The sequence below is a fragment of the Rana temporaria genome, chromosome 9 (genome assembly GCF_905171775.1).
Source record: "Rana temporaria chromosome 9, aRanTem1.1, whole genome shotgun sequence".
Lineage (NCBI taxonomy): Eukaryota > Metazoa > Chordata > Amphibia > Anura > Ranidae > Rana > Rana temporaria.
This window is the reverse complement of record NC_053497.1, coordinates 113,641,587-113,661,057: the sequence shown is the minus strand read 5'-3', so window position 1 is coordinate 113,661,057 and position 19,471 is coordinate 113,641,587. Positions and strand designations below refer to the sequence as shown.

At 43.4% G+C, this 19,471-nt stretch overlaps 1 protein-coding gene across 1 annotated transcript in view; it reads left to right on the top strand.

Moving 5' to 3' along the window:
• Window positions 1-19,471, top strand: part of ADAMTS13 (ADAM metallopeptidase with thrombospondin type 1 motif 13) — a 67,175-nt gene that overhangs the window by 14,465 nt on the left and 33,239 nt on the right. Inside the window, exons 9-23 of the mRNA XM_040324175.1 lie at window positions 755-901; window positions 3,796-3,930; window positions 5,121-5,271; window positions 6,520-6,624; window positions 7,861-8,012; window positions 8,315-8,378; window positions 10,347-10,473; window positions 12,242-12,387; window positions 13,720-13,840; window positions 13,945-14,025; window positions 14,219-14,400; window positions 14,479-14,614; window positions 15,806-15,935; window positions 18,817-18,996; window positions 19,262-19,451. Of these exons, the coding sequence (XP_040180109.1) occupies window positions 755-901; window positions 3,796-3,930; window positions 5,121-5,271; window positions 6,520-6,624; window positions 7,861-8,012; window positions 8,315-8,378; window positions 10,347-10,473; window positions 12,242-12,387; window positions 13,720-13,840; window positions 13,945-14,025; window positions 14,219-14,400; window positions 14,479-14,614; window positions 15,806-15,935; window positions 18,817-18,996; window positions 19,262-19,451 (2,047 nt within the window). The remainder of the gene's footprint in view (window positions 1-754; window positions 902-3,795; window positions 3,931-5,120; window positions 5,272-6,519; window positions 6,625-7,860; window positions 8,013-8,314; window positions 8,379-10,346; window positions 10,474-12,241; window positions 12,388-13,719; window positions 13,841-13,944; window positions 14,026-14,218; window positions 14,401-14,478; window positions 14,615-15,805; window positions 15,936-18,816; window positions 18,997-19,261; window positions 19,452-19,471) is intronic.

The following is a 19,471-nucleotide window of genomic DNA, read 5'->3' as shown; positions in this document are numbered from 1 at the left end:
GGGATGCTGTCCGGGACATGTCCATCCTGGGTCAGTAGAAAGCATGCTTAGTAAAAAGCATGACTGTCCCGGCAAGTATGATGTAATGCAAGATCATGGGGCCCCTATACAACTGGGGCCCCGGGGCAGTGCCCAGAGGTGCCCATGCACTAGTCCACTCACAAATGCCAATGATTAGGCACTATTCCGCCCACTGATACCAATGATAAGGAACTATTCCTCCCACTAACACCCCCAATAGGGGCATAATTCCTGACACCAACAATGGAGCACTATTCCTTCCACTGAAACCAACAATGGGGCATTATTTCTTCCACTTACACCTACTATGGGACACCATTCCTTCCACTGACACCAACAATGGGGCACTATTTGTTCCACCGACACCAACAATGGCACACTATGCCCTACACTGTCACCAATGATGTGGCACTATTCCGCCCACTGACACCAGTGATGGAGGCACTATTCCTTCCACTGACACCAATGATATGGTCTTCTTTCTCCCACTAAATATGTGGCATTGTTTTCTACTGACACTGTGACATTTTTTACTCCATCTGACTACATTCCGGCCCCCATAAAGTATGAAGAACCATAAATTGGCCCCTTGTTTAGAAAGTTTGGAGACCCTTGGCCTAGGTCATCTATATGTAGAGCAATTATTATTTTTTTCAGATCCTCAGAGAGTTCTTTAACATTTTTTTTTTTTACCCATGTTAATCAACAATTCAGTTGTCTTTCTTTACTGAAGGTATGACCTAGAGTTACCGGATGGAAATAAGCAAGTTCGAGGAGTGACCCAGCTGGGTGGGGCCTGTTCATCCTCCTGGAGCTGCGTTATCACTGAAGACACTGGCTTTGACCTGGGGATCACTATGGCCCATGAGATCGGGCACAGGTAACAATTAATTGTCATAGTATTAAGATCAATGTCTCTTACAGGAAACCTGTAGAGAGAAAATAGGAAGCCTGCCATGGCTAACATCTTTTTAAAATGCTAGTTGCCTGGCTGTCATGTTCACCTAATGGCTTTAGTCACTGACCTCAAACAAGAATGTGGACCAATGCATATAATGCAGATATCCATCTCAGCATCAGAGGTCCCAACCCCATCTTGGCTAGTACCGCTTTGGGGAAACACCAGTCCACGCGATCAAACGCCTTCTTGGCATCAGTGGAAAGAATCAAGTATGGGGGCGGTTGATCGCGTGTCTGTGCCCAATGAATGAGTTTCAAAGCCCGAAAAGAATTATCTCGGGCCTCTCGGCCCACAATAAAGCCTGTCTGATCTGGGTGGACTATTCCGGGGAGGAGATGTTTGAGGCGATTGGCAAGGATTTTGGCTAAGAGCTTTAAATCTGTGTTCAATAAAGAAATCGAGCTGTAGCTCTGTGGGAGAGTGTGGTCTTTCCCTTCTTTCGGGAGGACAGTAATGTGGGCCAGCGAAGCCCCCCCAAGGGAAATGCCTTTCAGTAGCTAGAGAATTAAAGAGAGAGCACATAGGAGCCTGTAGCCTCGTGAAAAATTTCAAGTAGTAGGCTTTTGTAAAGCCATCCAGTCCTGGTCTCTTCCCTTCCGGTAAGGACTTTACCGTGGCCAACAACTCTGTCTGGGATATGAGAATCTCTATAGCTGCCTGCTGCTTGTGAGATAGATCGAAGAGACCCGATAAGGAAAGATAAGCCTCTATCCTCGCTTGTTTTCTGCGTTAAGTCCGCTGGTGAGGCTTCGGAATCTAGATTGTATAAAGCCGCATAATAGTCCCTAAACAGTGACACAGGTTTCGTGTTATGTTGTACTGGTTCACCCGAGGGGGAATGACGTTTTTGAGGAAACACGCTGCTTTCCGAGAGCCCTGGCTAACATCCTGCCACATTTTTTACCGTGCTCATAGTACTTATGAGCAACGTAGCGCAACCGTCGAACTAATCCGCCAGTCTAAGAGAAAAGCGTACGCGGTTCTGTCAGGCGACGAAGCACCCCCGTGTCTGTCGTTTTCTTGTGTAGCAGTTCAGCTTGTTGTAATGCCCTAAAAACTTGTTCATAGTCTGCCTATCTCTCTCTTTACTTTATTGCCCCATGCGATAAGTTTGCCACGCACTACAGCCCTATGGCCCTCCCAAAGTATACCTTTACTGATTTCCCCATTATTATTTTTGGTAAAATAGTGGGACAGAGTCTCCTCTACCCCAGACGCCACTCTAGGGTCATCTAGCAGGTTCACATTGAGTCTCCATGACCAAGATCTAGATGCCATATGGGGCAAGTCGAGCGTGAGGGTCACAGGGGCATGATCGGAAATGGTAATCTGGTCAATAGTGGAGTCGGCTAGGTGGTAGTTTCTGCCGCTTTCCTGTGATTGTGTTTATGATTCCTGGTGGATAGAAAGTGGTTAAAATTGACTGAAAAATGCCACGTGCACGGGCTGCTTAAAACGGCTGTCACCAGACAAGGTATCTCCACTGGAAGATTTCCCCTTGTTTCCTGTTTTGGTGACAACCGTACATTTTTGGATTTTCCTTAACTTTTGGGTGCATTTAATGAAGGCAAATAGACTGTGCACTTTGCAAGTTCAGTTGCACTCTGCACAATACATTTTCTCCTGAGCTTCGTAAATGAGGGGAAGCTCTGCTGACATCCAATAATGTGCAATCAAAAATGCAGTTTTTCTAATTTTTCTTGCATGTGATTGGGTATTCTTTGCACAGTGAAGCTTCACCTCATTTACTAAGCTCTGGAGCAAATGCTCTTGCAGGGTGCAACTAAACTTGTAAACTGGATGGTATATTTGCCTTTAGGAAAATCTACCCCTTCATGTCCCAATGACATGCTTCCAACAACACTTCTACAGCAAATTCTTTTCTGTTATTTTTTTAGATATACATGTAAGGTCCATGTTTTCCCACATGGGATGCGCATGTGTTCTGTATGCATGTGTGCAAGCAGTCCCATTCATGTCTATTGGAATACAGCCGCTGCAGGAACATAGCTGCTGATCCCAATTTGACAGCTGTGCACTTTTCAGTTTTACTAAATTAACCCCAATGTGTCCTATTTTTTTTTTTAGAAACCTTGTTAATGTGTATATTTTCTAATTACATATGTGTACAGTGCATTGTAGGAGCCATATTTGCTCATTACATACAGTCTGCAAGTTCTGCTTTTCCGCCCTATACAATGTTTGTGCTTTACTGCTCCTTCTCACAGTGCTGTGCTGTGAGTCAGCAGACACACTAAAAACAATGCTCTCCCTGTGTGGCTGATATTTTATGTCAACAGTTGTTTAAAGGAGAAGTATGGTCAGAGCTTTTTTGGATAACAGGAGTACACTTAGTTCTGCTAAAGCCCGCTGTTGGCTGACATCACTCAACCGATACCTGGCTTAGCCTTGAACGACCTAGTGAGAGCCTGAACCAGCCCCTCCCACCCCCTCCACAGCGAGAGCAAATCTCTTTACATTCAAGAAGTGTCTGGCGCCCATCAATCTACCTTGCATTACACCCACTATGCCTTGTAACCCACTCTACACAGAAGGATGTCAGCTGTCCCTAACTCTGGAGCTCACCATTGGACTTCAGGGACCCCCGGGGCCTTGCTACACTACAATAAAATGTCAGAGTTGGTTCTTGTAACCATCTCAATTATCTTCATGTGGGATAAGGCAAGCAATGTCAGTGGCCTGAATTCAGAACTTTTGTCATTTCATCAACATTATCGGATATTTTTTTCATTAATTCACCAAAGGTTTCACTTTTTTGGGGCATAGCTGATTTTATTCCCTTTTTCCTGCAGTTTTGGAATAAATCACGATGGGACAGAAAACAGATGCAGAGGAAGTGGCTACGTCATGGCAGGCGAAGGGAATCAAAACAACATCCATCTGACGTGGTCGGAGTGCAGTCGTGAGCAACTCCTTTACTTTCTCAGGTAATTGACAGGGAAAGACAAGAAGCTGTGCCACCTGCACAGGGCTGGACTGGGACAAAAATTTGGCCCTGGACTTCATCCAGACTGGCCCACTTTGACAGGTCTCTCCCATGGCGGCCGGATAACTCCTGCACCCCCCGGCCACCCAAACCCCCTCTTCCCCTTCACTTGCCACTAGCCGTTCTACTTTATTAGATACTGGTACTCTTATAGGCAGTACCAGTGGGGAAGCTAGACATTATTTTACCCGGGGCAAAGAATCAGTTTGGTGCCCCCCCCCTTATGGGACAAGATTAGGCAGAAGTGAGAAACTCCCAGGCCATAGCTGTTGAGTCAGCTATCTGTCCCCTCCCCCATGCTTCTCTGTTCCCCCCAGGTAAGCGCTGTGGGAAGGGAGAGACAGAGGAGTGGAGGGGGGCAGCGGTCCGCTGTCACTGAAGCCGGCCCACTGAGCCATCGGCCCACCGGGAAACTCCCTGTAGTCCCAATGGCCAGTCCATCCCTGCACCTGCAGGAGAGAACTATGCCAGGAGACTGACCCTCACTTTCTGTGTTGGTTATTGTTGTCACTGGGACAGGAAGGGAAGTGAATTTTCTCCATTGGGAACCAACAATAGAGACCCAGCAGTTTCTAACCCTTCCCTGTTTTGGCTGGAGTTCCAATGTAACTTTGATTTACTTATTTTAAAGGGAAACTACCTTTTATAATGTTTTTTTCAAGGAGGGCACATTTCAGTTATTATTACAAAGTTTATTTGACAGGGATTTCAATAGAGGGTTCACGTTTTTATTCCTTGTTTCATATTTTTATATCCTAAAATGAAGTGTGCCCTTATATTGGTCATTGGCATATCAGACAAATGCAAATATTTCCTTTGCATTGTGAAATTAAACAAGGAGGAAGCCTCAGCTTGTCCTTCACAAAATGCTAGTTTCCTGGCTTGGTCACTTAACCAGAACAAGTATGCAAATTAGAAGAAAATCGAACTAAAGTTAGGCAATCCTATCTGTGTACATATCCCAAACTGCCATCATTCACTGCAGTCAAATAATCGCTGACTGTAGTGAATTGAGGTTTGTTTGGTATACGTTGCTGCATTTTGCATACCATCATTGCTCCTTTATAAGCCTGTACATATGAGTAAATGATGTACAGTGACATGAAAGATTTCTCTCTGCTCCCTCTACAGCAGTAGCGCTGCAAACTGCGTCAATGACTTACCAGCACTAGAGGACAATATACCAAACCTGAAGCCTGGTCTGTATTATGGAGCCAATGAGCAGTGCCAAATCGCATTTGGAAACTCGGCGCTGGCCTGTACCTTCTCCAGGAATGATTTGGTAGGAGTTTGTTCCATTTCCATACTTATCTAACACTCTACAGACTATTTACAACCCACTAAGCCACCAGCAATCAGCTTAGACTGATCTAAATAAGATCAGCAATGTTAAATAAATGTATGATTTAATACTAAGAATAGGATTTGTTTCTTACTGCCAGATCTGGGTGTTAAAGCGGGAGTTCACCAGAAAAACAATTTTTAACATTAGATTTAGGCTCATTTTGTGAAGGGGAATCAGGTGTTTTTTTTTTAAATCAAAGCAGTACTTACCGTTTTAGAGATGCATCTTCTCCACCGCTTCCAGGTATGGTCTTCGGGACTGGGCGTTCCTATTTGATTGACAGGCTTCCGACAGTCGCATACATCGCGTCACGAGTAGCCGAAAAAGGCCGAACGACGGTGCGGCTCTATACGGCGCCTGTGCACCGACGTTCGGCTACTTTCGGAAAATCGTGACGCGATGTATGCGACCGTCGGAAGCCTGTCAATCAAATAGGAACGCCCAGTCCCGCAGCCCATACCCGGAAGCGGCGGAGAAGATCTATCTCTAAAACGGTAAGTACTGCTTGGATTTAAAAAAAAACACCCGATTCCCCTAGACAAAATAAGCATTAATCTAATGTTAAAAATTACATTTTTGGGTGAACCTCCACTTTAAGGAAAATAGGGAGTTTTACTTTGTCTCCTCTTGGCCCTTTTTATACAGGAATAGGCAATAATATATACCAGAATTTAATGGGCTACTTTGCTTCTAAATGTTATACTTTTGATATAATTAAAGGTGTTGTAAAGGTTTGTTTTTTATTTTCTAAATAGGTTCACTTAAGTTAGTGCATTGTTGGTTCACTTACCTTTTCCTTCCATTTCCCTTCTGTACATAAAGCCTTTTTTGGATAGGTTGTGGCTTGAAAGAGGGGCAATCTTCTCTTCGTTATTTTTTCCATGACCAAATTGTTTGTACCAAATAACTTAAAAGTCATTGAAAAATCCCTTGTTTGATGGTAAGGTTGTAAAAAAAAAAAAAACTCCTGTTAGTCAATCTTTGTAAAGTTCAGTCTAAAATTCACTTTGGGGGGGGGGGGGGGCAGGGGACATTTGCAGGGGTATTTGGGTATGAACTTTAATCCACAGAGCCCCATCTAAATTCACATTGTATCTTTTACTGTCAAAAAAAAATTCACATTGTATCATTTTATCGTGAAGTTGCATTATACCTTTTGTTGAACAATTATGGTGCTCCATACAGGATATGTGCAGCGTCCTCTCCTGTCACGTCAGTCGTGAAGATATGACTAGTTGCAACCGACTTCTCGTCCCACTTCTAGATGGCACCGAGTGTGGCCAGAACAAGGTGAAGTATAATGGGTCTTGTTAACTTCATTTGATCATGTAAGACTTGCCACCAAAGTAGTTGCTGGAATTTAACAGGGTCGCCCAACTTTACTAATGGTGACCCACTCTGTAGCTCTGCCTGTAAACACTAACATTCCAATCGCAACAATTAGGCTTCAGACACTTTAGTGTTTTCTGTACTTTATTTGCTCAATAGGTTATGGGGAGAGGGTCAAGGGTATAGGATACCCCAGAACAGCAAAATATCCCAGGCCTTATTATGTGGGGTAACAAACACAATCTCTTCAGAGGGTTAGGGAGCATATTACTGACAATGCAAGTATATGGCACTGACTACACATACATTTATCTTATTCTATATATTTATATGATATATAGAATATTAGATACTCTTTTATATTACTTTTAACATGAGGTTACTGTCTGGACAAAATATAATACAGTTTATTTACCAGGGTCATATACCACACCACCCTTCCCAGCCCAGTCTACTTCTGCACCCACCGCCCCCCCCCCCCCCCCCTTCCAAAATATTTTATTCTTATTACTTTAAAAACATTGCAGCAGCCTAGATCTAACATAAAGTCAGGCCTTTAAAACATGTCTATCTGTACATGGGGACTAGTATAGTGTGACCATACATCCCCGGTTTCCAGGGACAGTTATCGGATTGAGGAGACTGTCCCTGGACCAAGTCTGTCCCTGGTTTTGTCCCCGGATTGGATTTGAACAGGGGCTCGGGCAATTTCAAAGACAGTCAGTGCAGAATTAAAAAAAAAAAATCTAAATTACACACTACCACTCTGCCACTCCTACTAGCTTAGAGGGGTGTATTTCTTTCCATTATCTGTGCCCCTTTCTGATGATCATGTGCTGGTCGAAGCAGAGGGAATATTTCTTCAGTTTCGGGCGCATGCCCATTCAGCTCTGCTCACATGTTCTTCTGGCTGGCCACCTGCCTGCTTATCTCCTTGCCTTCCCTGGCGGAGTGGTCTTCCTCCGTTCCCCACCCAGTAGTAGCCGGGGCCCGGAGAGTAAGACTTGGCAGGCTGTGAGGCGGGCGACGGGCAGAGAGTCGCTGATTGGTGCCATTACTGGTAAAAAAAAAAAAATATGTCCCTGAATTTTATTTAAAAAATCTGGTCACTAGTAGGTCCTCCTGTTAATCTATTGAAGCTAAATTATAACCTTTCACATGAGAAGTTTTGCAGATTTGTTCTGTTCTATTCCACAGTGGTGTCACAAAAGTCACTGCAGATCCCTTGAAGAGCTCAATCCAGTTGCGGCAGTGCATGGCGTCTGGTCCAGCTGGAGCACATTCTCACCCTGTTCTCGGAGCTGCGGAGGTGGAGTGATTGTGCGGAAAAGGCAATGCAACAATCCCAGGTAAAGCAGATGCTTGGAGGCTGTGTGACTACAAGCATTGTATCCTGACACCTAGTATTGCTAGTGCAGCCAGGAAGCTAGCATTTTCAGGAGGAGGAATTCTCATAACTGACATTTTTTTCCGTTTATAAAGCTCCACAGTGCACCTTCTCCACTGCACATTTGAAATTCTTCAATTTCTTTCAATCTGAAAATGGGGACTAGTTATCCAAAGGAACTGCTGAAAGTTGATACCTGTCTGCTACTAAACATCACTGCAGTATGAAATAAGCCCAGTATATTTAATCTCCTTTCCTCCACAGGCCAGCATTTGGTGGTCGGGACTGCAAAGGATCCGGTCTCCAGGCTAAAATGTGTAATTTGGAGGTAGGTCTCTACCAAATGCAGTGATCAGTAAAAATATGAAAACTGCAATTTGGTGACACTGTGACAGGGGTGCAAGGGTTAACTGGGGAGGTGATCGGGGGATGATTTATGTGCCTATGTGTACTGGTGTTAGTGTAGTGTTGGGAGGCAGGGACATACAGGTACGCCCATATGTCTGCCCGTGTCATTCTGTCGACGTATATCGTTGTGTGGTGGTCGGCAAGTGGTTAAGGCAGGGCAAAAGGGCATAATTGTTGTGGGGCCCAAAGCAGCTGCCTTATACTTGCCAATCACAGTTTAAATTTCCTTGTCCCTTAAAGTTTTAGTGCTGTGCTGTGTCCCAATATCTCAGTGTGAAGTTCTGTTACTAATGCTGCAGACCCTGTGTTTACATGTAAATAACCTGCATTGATATGTAAATTGTTGCGGACAGGCGGCATTGATATGTAAAAAGACAGCATTCATATGTATATAATGTCCCTCTGAGGTCAAATCCAACATCACTTATGCTGAATGCAGCCCACTGGGAGGGTAAATTGGCATGCTAGAAAGTCCTGCCTTAAACTGTGGTCATTAAGCCTACCATCAGCCTGTTCTGCAAAGATAAGCAAATTGGAGGTAGAACCCTTTTTCAAAATAACATGGTGCCACAGCACTGTGAATTTTGGTGCATGTGAATACACACATCTCAGCCGATGTGTGAGGGTGTCCTTAACAATCAATGGCACTGCTGTGTATCTGCTAAAGGGCAGCACGTTTCTGTGGTGTCAGAAAAACGATTTTGCATGTGTTCCTGACACACACAAATGTGAGCACAGGCTAAATGTCTCAATTACATTGGGGGTCAGTGTAAAGCTTCTCATTGGTGTACAATCCTTTCATTCACACTCGTGGCCAGTGTGAAGACCCCCCTTACATTGTTGGTCAGTGTAAATCCCTCCTAACATCGGTGGTTACTGTGAATGCTCCTATTACATTAGTGGTCACTGTAAATCCCCATTACATTGGTGGTCAGGGTAAATTCCATTTACATTGGTGGCCAGTGTAGAAACTCGCTGATTGGCCAGCCGCTCGCTCACCTACCAAGATACACAGCTGACCTCCCGCTCTCATCGGCTCGCTGAGCCGCCTGCCTGCTCACCACCCAGCTGCCCGGCATGCCTGCTCTCTCAGCCACCTGCCTTGGAGACGCCATGTGGAGCTGCCCGAGGAGCCGCCTACTCTCTCACCCGCAACAAATTTATCGGGGGGGCAATTGCCACGTTGCACCCCCCTGGATCCGCTCCTGCATCAACCCCCCAGCATTGTCACTGATCACACCCCCCCTCCCCCAGCATTGCTACTGATCCCATGAGTCTTAGGATCTCTAGGAGTTTTCTGTCTATTGATGGGTCCCCTCACCTCCCCAGTCTATGGTGTGCAGGTAGTGGGGAGATGTGCATGAACCTTTAGCAACCAATGAGTGGGCAATAATGATGCGCACAAACCTCTTGCAAAAAAATCATTGAGCAGTAAGAATATCTAGTAACCTCTATCAACCAATCAGTGAGCAGTGTTGATGTACAGAAACCTCTAGCAACCAATCAACAAGCAGAAGTCATGTGCTGTAACCTCTAGCAAATAATAAGTGAGCCATAATGTGTGCTGTAACCTCTAGCAGCCAGTCAGTAATGACATACTGTAACATCTGGCAACCAATCGCAATCGCTGCCTGATCTGATTCAGTAAACTGATTTTGAGTCTAGCTGCCAATTATTGTATGACTCAGAGTAGGTGGAGAGCGAAATTGCATGGGGGGAATGTTTGCCCAGTGTCCAATCAGTATTAACGATGGCCCTGATTGAAGTGGTTAATGCTTTCATTGTGCCTGATGGTGTATTTATCTTTAACTTGTCACATTCAGATAAGTGGCAATGATAGAAATTGCCTACTAGTCTAAAGAACATTTTTGGTGTGTTTGTCTTCAAGGATTGTGAAAAGACACAACTAGATTTTATGACAGAACAATGCGCTGCTACAGACCACAAACCCCTCGTCTTGTCCCCTGGGGTCATTTCAAAATACAGCTGGACATCGGCTGCTGCCTTTGCCTATGGTAAGTGTGTCTATCTAACCAAAAAATAGTTGCAAGAAATGGCAATACTATCATGACGCATTGGGGTTAATTTTGTAAAGGCAAATAGGCCTTTGCAAGGTCATTTTCTCTTAGCTTAGTGAATGAGTTGAAGTTTCACTTTGTAAAGAACACCCAATCGCTTGCAAGGGAAATAAAAAAGCAGCAGTTTTGCTTGCACGTAAATTAAAGATGGAAGTCAGCAGAGCTTCACCTCATTCACTAAGCTCTATTTGAGAGAACAGCCTATTTGACTTTATTAAATCAACCCCTTTGAGTTAAAATGTAGTAACTTTATATGAGATCCTGCATTGCAAAAACACTACCAATGCATTTCAACATGACCATGGAATGCTGATGCAATTATGGGATAGTTCCAAGGTGTAAGCGTGTCAAGATGGATCTCCCTCATTTCATGCCACAACAGGAGGATTTTTTTTTAAAGTACGGGAAATTCCCTTTTAATTATCACTGGAACAGGTGTCCCCATTGGAGGATTTCCTCTCCATTACCGTTTTGGTGACAACTGTAAAATTTGGGGTTTTCCATCACTTTCTGTCTTGGTGACAGTGATCACCAAGACAGATTGAATGGGTGCATCTCTGCAGTGGTCACACGTTCTAACCTTTCCACACTTCATTCAAAACAAGAAAAAGTCAGGCCCAGAGGAAAAATCCAGAAGGAATAGATAGAGGGACAGAGGGACAGTATGACTGGGTTAAAGGGGGAGTGGAGGACATGGGTGGAGAGTTTTGTAAGTATGCAGGAGGCAAAGAAGGAGGGGTACTGATAGGGTTGCCACCCGTCCAGGATTCACCCAGACAGTTCGGGTTTTGGACCGTGTCCTGGTTTCAGTCTACCTAAAACCCAGACACAATATTCAGACAGGGATGTGGCTCAGTCCCATTACTGTCCTCTTTAAAATTTGTCCCCGGTCTGCTACAATCCTATAGTGTATGCTTTTTTTTTTTTTTTTTTTTGCTGTGCGCTTCTAAAGTGTTCGGGTTTGGCTTGAAGAAAAAGTGGCAACCCTAGGTACTGACCTGATTGGTGAAGTGGACGAGACGAGAGGGGTCCATATGGCTTTGTAGGTAGGATGGTCCCAAGAAAGTTTCAGTAGGAAGACAGCAGACATCAAGGAATCTTCCTGCCCTCCCTCCCCTGTAATGTTGGAGTTTTCGATTCTGTCATGGGTGAGTTGCTGGTAGATTGGGGATCTGTCACGGTGGCTAGCAGAGAACGACGGCCATACTTAACATTGGTTGCCCCTCATATAGCAGGGGCAACTTTACGCGTCGCAAAGGCTACGGAAACGTCGTAAATTCTCTGCGTCGACCGCGCGTACGTTCGGGAATCTCGCGTAAATAGCTAATTTGCATAGACGACGGGGAAAACGATGAGGCGACACCTAGCGGCGTGAAAAAAAATTGCATTTAAGATCTGACAGTGTAAGAGCCTTACGCCTGTCAGATCTAATGGATATCTATGCGTAACTGATTATAAGAATCAGTCGCATAGATACGCCGGGCCAGATTAGGATTTACGACGGCGCAAATGGCGTTGCGCCTTCGTAAGCCTTTTAAGAATCTGGCCCTCAGTCTTTTGCTTGTTATTTGTTATGTATATTTGGTATTTTTATGGTAATTTAATTAGTTATTTATATTGATAATTTTGGTAATTAAAGTGGCTACTGTGGCCATTAAATCCCAGTTGGTGTCAGTGTGTTGTTATTCTTCTGTTTGAAAACCAGGTGACGAGCTTTGTCAGCATATGTGTCAGGCACAGGGGATGAGTTTCATGGTGCGACGAGGAGAGAGCTTCATAGACGGCACCCGATGTCAGCAAAGCACGGAGGCGAATGGCATGTTTAACATCTGCATTGCCGGCCGTTGCAAGGTGAGACCGGTAAAAAGTTACTATAAGTGTTGCTTCTTTTTTTTAATATAGTAACCACTGAATGTTATCCAATAAGAACAATAATATCATGGAAATAAATTGTAATTGGAAAATAGTGGCATCACTAATGTAAAGTAAAACTGATCACTGGACAGCAGCAATGTCAGTCCAGAATTTATACATTTTATTTGCATTCTGTAAAATATATTTGAAGGGTGATGTCACTGCTATAAAAATCTAACATCATTTTCAGAAGTGACATTTCTGCTTTGAAAAATTTAATGTATTTAGAGGTTTGTGATTGAAAACCTTATTTGATGATCATCCTATATAATATTTGATATATAGCTTCTTTTTGTACAGTAAAGCTAACATTTAGAGGGGGTAGTTTTGGTCCTATAAAATATGCTGATCTCACCTTTACAGTATAGGAAAGATTTGTAAATGCAGGAGAGCCTAGACAGTTCTGAAATGACATAGGTCAAGGTGGGAATTTCTCTTGAAATGCCCTGTACACACGTGCGGGATTTCCGACGGGAAAAGTTCCCGTCGGAAATCCAGAGAAGAAAGCCGAGAACCTGCTCGGGCAGTCTTTCCCCCGACACACGGCTGGTTTTCCCAACAGGAAATGGAGCTTTGGCCGGGAATCCCGGCCATGTGTTTGCTCCATCGCAGTTTTTCCCATAGGAGAACTGCCAAAAACCGCCGTGCAAAAGTCAGAGAAAAAAAGAGAGCTGGTTCTCTTTTTTTTGTCCGGCGGTTTTTCCCGTTGGAAAAACTGCAAGGAACATACACACGGCCGGGATTCCCGGCCAAAAGCTCTCCTCGCATTTTTCCCATCATGAAAACCGGTCGTGTGTACGAGGCAAAAGAGTAGAAGGGAAGAAGGTGCGGAATGAGTCTTTGTAAAGCCCAACTCTAAACTTTTTTAGTTTTGGCCCAACTTCGGGAAAGCATAAACACCTATATATATTTCTGTTGTGGGCCCTGACCTTATTGGGAAGATTTTCCCTTATGTCCTGTCAATACAGCAAGTGATGGTAAATATCTCCAGCGGGAACACATTTTTTCAGTAAATTAGGGAATGGTTGGAATCTCTGTCAGGGTAGAATTACTGTTCTAGTCTTTCTGCCTCAGTGACAACTGCTCCCCTCAATTCTTGACCTGCTGCCACATGTTGTCCGAAAAACAGGAATGAGGTGAAATCTCCTCAACAGGTTCATGGGCAGCAATACATTTTTGACAGAAGTATTTACTTTTTCCAAGCCTATCCAAAATGAAAAAAGGTTGGGCTTTAAATCTGCCTGTGTGTAATGCAGGTGTCTCGCTCAGGTCTTTGGATGCGATGGAGTGATGGATTCTGCGATGGTGGCGGATCACTGTGGAGTCTGTGGCGGGGACAACAGTACATGTAACAAAGTTAGTGGCTCTTTTACAGAAGGAATAGCTGGGGGTAAGTTACAATCCTTTCAATAGTGAAATCTAAATCCAAACTGGCTAAAATGCTAAATCTGCTGTCTATCTATCTGTACTTTTTTTTATATTCTTATGCTGCAGATTATTTCACATTCCTGACCATCCCAGTTGGAACCATGACACTTAGAGTGACCAATAAAAAGCCGCTCTTTACTCATTTAGGTAAGAAATAACAAGCTATCCCACAATCCCTTGTATAGTCATATCATGGGGTAGTGAGGGCGGTAGACTCTAATTTGAGAAATGTTTGTTGCATTTATGTATTTTTACATTTGTATCATGCCACAAAAAAGAAGCTGTCCATGGCCATGTTGGAAACTTTCACAGATATCTGCATTTTTCTGTTGTCATCCAGCTATTAAAGAAAACTCTGACTACATTGTAGCTGGAAAGCAGAGTATCTCCTTAAACATCACTCACCCCTCTGTCGTGGAGGACAAGCAAATGGAATACAGATTGATTTTAACTGCTAACAAGCTACCCAGTTTGGAAGAAGTCCTCGTCAGTGGACCCACCTCCACCGACATTGAGGTCCAGGTACAAAATGATGTGCTAATTTTTAACTTTTGTTTTTGTTGTTCAATTTTGGAATTATTAAGGCTACTGTCTTCAAAGGTCTACAGAAGATATGGGCCAGAATATGGAGAAGTCACCAATCCGGACATCACCTACAGCTATTATGTTGCCAAAAAGGATCATTCGTACGCCTGGTTACAAGTCTTCGCACCCTGTTCAGCCAGCTGTGGAGGAGGTGAGACCACTAAAACCTTTCTCTTCATACTATAAAACAAATTGTATATTTTATTTTTCCTGATAGAAAGCAGAATGGGTCAGGTTTTGCTTGTGATCCCACCATATAATAAGAACATGGAAAACTGGAAGAACACAATGAGATTTACCAGCAAAGGCTTCAGTTCTTAATGAGACTATATGGTGGTATGGTGACATATAGTGTGTGTATATATATATATATATATATATATATATATATATATATATATATATATATATATATATATATATATATATATATATATAATATATTTTTTTAGCTAAGTATTAACTTTTGGGTGCATACTTATGTAAAAACACATGTAAACATGAATTTAGCTCTATTTAGAAGCCTCCCTATTTAGCTTTGCATACTTTGTCTAAACCTAACTTGAGAGCCAGAAGTTAGCGGTCACCTAAGTTTTGACAATTTCTGTCTTGTCAACTGCCTAACCTTTAAGAGTTGATGTACACTACAGCTTCTAAACTTGTATTACACAGGTATCTGCCCCCCCTCCCCCCTGTACGGTGCCAAATGTGACACCGGAGGGGGGGGGGGGGTGGGAGTCCAAAAAGTGGAAGTTCCATTTTTGGATGGAACTCCACTTTAAGGAGCTTTTGGCACTTTTTTGCCAAAGCTCCTAAACACGACTACATAAAAGCCTGTGTGTCCATGTACACATACACATAGGTTTTTACAAGAGTTTAGTAGCTGCTGCAGTTAGGGGAGGTTCAACCTTCCTCACCTTCCCTCTCCTAAATGCGGAAGAATCGCGTTCAGGACAGGAACGTTTTGGCCACAAAATTGCGGTTTCCCGCGGCTGACGGTTAACATAGTCTGTGTGTACATGAGCCCTTACACTGTTCTGGATTTGCACAACAGTAGGTGAAAATGTGAACAACTACATGGCTCTGATATTTGACACTGTTAGGCGTTCTTGGAAGTCAGGAGACAGGAAATGCGGTCAAGAAGTTGACAGGGCAGCAGCTGTCAGGCTGTAAGTGACCATTGACCCTTGACAGAATAAGCAAAGGCATTTTAAGAGGCAGCTATATAAGGCTAAATTTTGCGTTTTTTGTTAAAGATCCAACATAGGTTACACTCATGCATTGTATCTTAGCATAAATATCATCATTATTAATATTCTGTGCTTGTAATGTCATCCTCTAGGATTTCGAAATATTGTCTATGAATGCTTCGACCACATTCTTCAAATGCCAGCTGAATCCAAGTTTTGTAATTATTCTGAGATTCTTGGCCCAGCACAGGAACCTTGTGGAGATGACCCCTGCCCTCCGAGGTGTGTTGGTTTTATTTGGTCAATATTTGGATGGAGTATTATAGAGGACATTGCATTATAATCGTATTAGAAACCAAATGCTTAAAAGGGTTGTAAACCCTTAGGCCTCATACACACGATAGGTGAACCAGAGGACAACGGTCTGATGGACTGTTTTTATCGGTCAAAACCGATCGTGTGTGGGCCCCATAGGTTATTTAACCATCGGTTAAAAAAAAGCCAACTTGCTTTAAATTTAACCGATGGATTCCTAGCCGATGGGAAAAAAAACGATCGTTAGTAGGCACAACCATCGGTTAAATATCCAGGCATGCTCAGAATCAAGTCGACGCATGCTTGGAAGCATTGAACTTCGTTTTTTTCAGCACGTCGTTGTGTTTTACGTCACCGCGTTCTGACATGATCGTTTTTTCCATCAGACCGTTCTCATCGGATGGACTGATCGTGTGTACGAGGCTTAACATATACCCAGTGAAGTGACTGGCCTCACGTGATTATCAGAGATTAAACAAATCTTCCTATATCAATTGTTCCTGTTTATCTAATCTGGTTTCCTTCATATGCCCAGAGAAAATCCATTTCTTTTCTTTCCCCCATCAGCTGCTCAAAAAAAGGCCACACCTGATGAGGTGGAGGTAGCTGGCAAGTGATTTGCAGCCAGGTAAAAAAAACTTCCACTGTCAGAACCAGCTTTGAGCAGATGGACTAATGCCTCAAGCCGTGTACACACGATCGGTTTGTCCACTGAAAACAGACCGATGGACTGTTTTCATCGGACAAACCGATCGTGTGTGGGCCCCATTGGTTTTATTTCCATCGGTGTAAAAAAATAGAACATGTTTTAAATTTCTCCTATGGATAAAAAAACGATAGAAAAATCCGATCGTCTGTATGGAACTCCATCGGTCAAAAATCCACGCATGCTCAGAATCAAGTCGACGCATGCTTGGAAGCATTGAACTTCATTTTTTTCAGCTCGTCGTAGTGTTGTACGTCACAGCGTTTTGGCACGATCGTATTTTTGAATAATGGTGTGTAGGCAAGACTGATGAAAGTCAGCTTCATCAGATATCCAATGGAAAAATCCATCAGATTAGATTCCATCAGATATCCGATCGTGTGTACAGGGCTTAACAGTATGCAGCTTCTTTAAAAAACCCAACTATTGTGGGGAGCCCCTCTCCAATTGCTACCAGAGTAGTGCAATTCCAGTGGTGTGGCACTTTGCTCTTGGGCCTTGGATCCCTCCAGTTGTTCATCTGCGTTACCAGATCTACTGTGGACTTCACTGAGAGGGATTCTGTTTATGAGAATATTTACAAGTAGTTGTTTTTTTTTCTTATTTTTTATAAAATGATAATGCTTAGCTTGTTGTTATAGAAATGTATAGACTATGGAATGCAGCCAAATATTACCCTGCTCTAGTCAAAGAGACATTGCTGTGAGGAATCCATGTTTGTACAGTTTTCCTTATTCTCCGGTGTATGCATGTTGTTTGACATCCTCATCCTGTTATGAATTATTACTATACTTCTAAAGTTTGCATCTGTTTAGTAAATTGCAAGCTACAGTTTACCAAATAGGTGCAAGTTAAAGGGGTTGTAAAGGAAAACATTTTTTTTTCATAATAATCATCCTTTACCTGCAGACATTCCTCTTTTCACTTCCTCATTGTTCGTTTTTGCTCAGAAGTTGCTCTATTTCTTCTCTGTTCTGTTCACGTCCTGCCTGTCTGATTTTACTCACCACCGTGAAGGGAGGCTTTACTGCGGTGGTCAGTAACGTGCTCACCCCCTCCTGGGAACTACATCTGTGCGGCAGGACGCTCTCTACGTGTTAGAGACCTCAAGGAGGTGTGAATTACTGGGCGTGCCGCAATGCATACTGGGAAATGTAGTTCTTACATGAACGAGCGATGCAAACCAGGAAGTGAATGAGAGAACAGAAACAAGAACGCCGGAGGTGATATAGATGAAGGAATTTAATAGGTATTTACTCGTTTTTTAACAGAATCATTACACGATTCTGTCTGTCTACCTTGCAGACATTGGGCTAGATTCAGAGAACAGTTACGCCGGCGTATCAGTAGATACGCCGTCGTAACTCTGAATCTACGCCGTCGTAAATTTAAGTGTATTCTGGAAACCAGATACGCTTAAATTAGGCTAAGTCTCCTACGCGGTCGCATCTTAGGGTGCATATTTACCCTGGCCGCTAGGTGGCGCTGCCGTCGATTTCAGCGTAGAATATGCAAATGAGCTGGATACGCCGATTCAGAAATGTACGTGCGCCCGGTGGATTTTTTTACGTCGTTTGCGTAAGGCTTTTTACGGCGTAACGTTACTCCTGCTATATGAGGCATAGCCAATGTTAAGTATGGACGTCGTTCCCGCATCAAATTTTTTAAATTTTACGTTGTTTGCGTAAGTCGTTCGCGAATATGGCTTTGCGTAAATTACATTCACGTCTAAAGCATTGACGATTTGTGGCGTAATTTCGAGCATGCGCACTGGGATTCTTTCACGAACGGCGCATGCGCCGTTCGTTAGAGACGTCATTTACGTGGGGTCATGTTATATTATGACATATGGAGTGTGGCAACTGCTGCATCCTTTGTAATTCTCTGTCATAAATGTCAGCTTTAAAGTGCACCTGTCACCAGAGAAAATATGGTAGTTGGTCTCCTTTTGAAATTTAAATTTTCTGTATGTGTTTTCAGTATTTCCAAGGCACAGACCTGGAATACATATTTAGCAAATTAAAGTTTGCCCATGACTTGTGAGAACTCTGGAAGTCCAAAGATTTTCTTTTTACAATTCTCTCAGTTCTACATTACTGCCTCTATTACATCTCTTTCAGTATGTCTTTTTTTCCCCCCCAGATGGGACGTAATGGAGTCCTCTGCATGTACCGCCTCCTGTGGAGGGGGGCTAATGAGCAGGACAATCCAGTGTGTCCAAAAGCTGCGTGACACTGAGACCGTTGTGCCGGAATGGCAATGTGCCCACACCTCTAGGCCAGAAGCCTTTGTTTCCTGTAACACAGAGCCGTGCCCAGCAAGGTATCCCCATGATATGGAAAGCAGTCGTAGATATTAAAAAAACATTCTAATATGTAACTTCCCTCTTATCCTTCATAGATGGGAATGAGGGAACAATAGTAACACCAGAAAATTTGCCACCTATGTGAAAGAGGCCATAAAATGATTGAACTGTATGCCATTTTCTTTTTTTTGCTCACTGGATGTACAAAAACCACTGAGAAACTGTGTAGCATTTGGCCAACTTGTTTCTGAAGGCTGACATAAATGTTTTCCTTCTGTGCAGGTGGGAGGTGTCAGAGACCGGTCCTTGCTTAGCAATCTGCGGCTCGGGGACAGCAAGGCGCCAAGTCTCCTGTGTACAATCTCAGTCTGGCTTGGACACTGTGGTGGATGCCTCTAAATGCCCAAGGCAGGAGAAGCCATCAGAACATGTTCCATGTGTGATCAGTGTGTGTCCTGTTGGCTGGGAAAGGGTGAGTATGCTTTGTCTTCA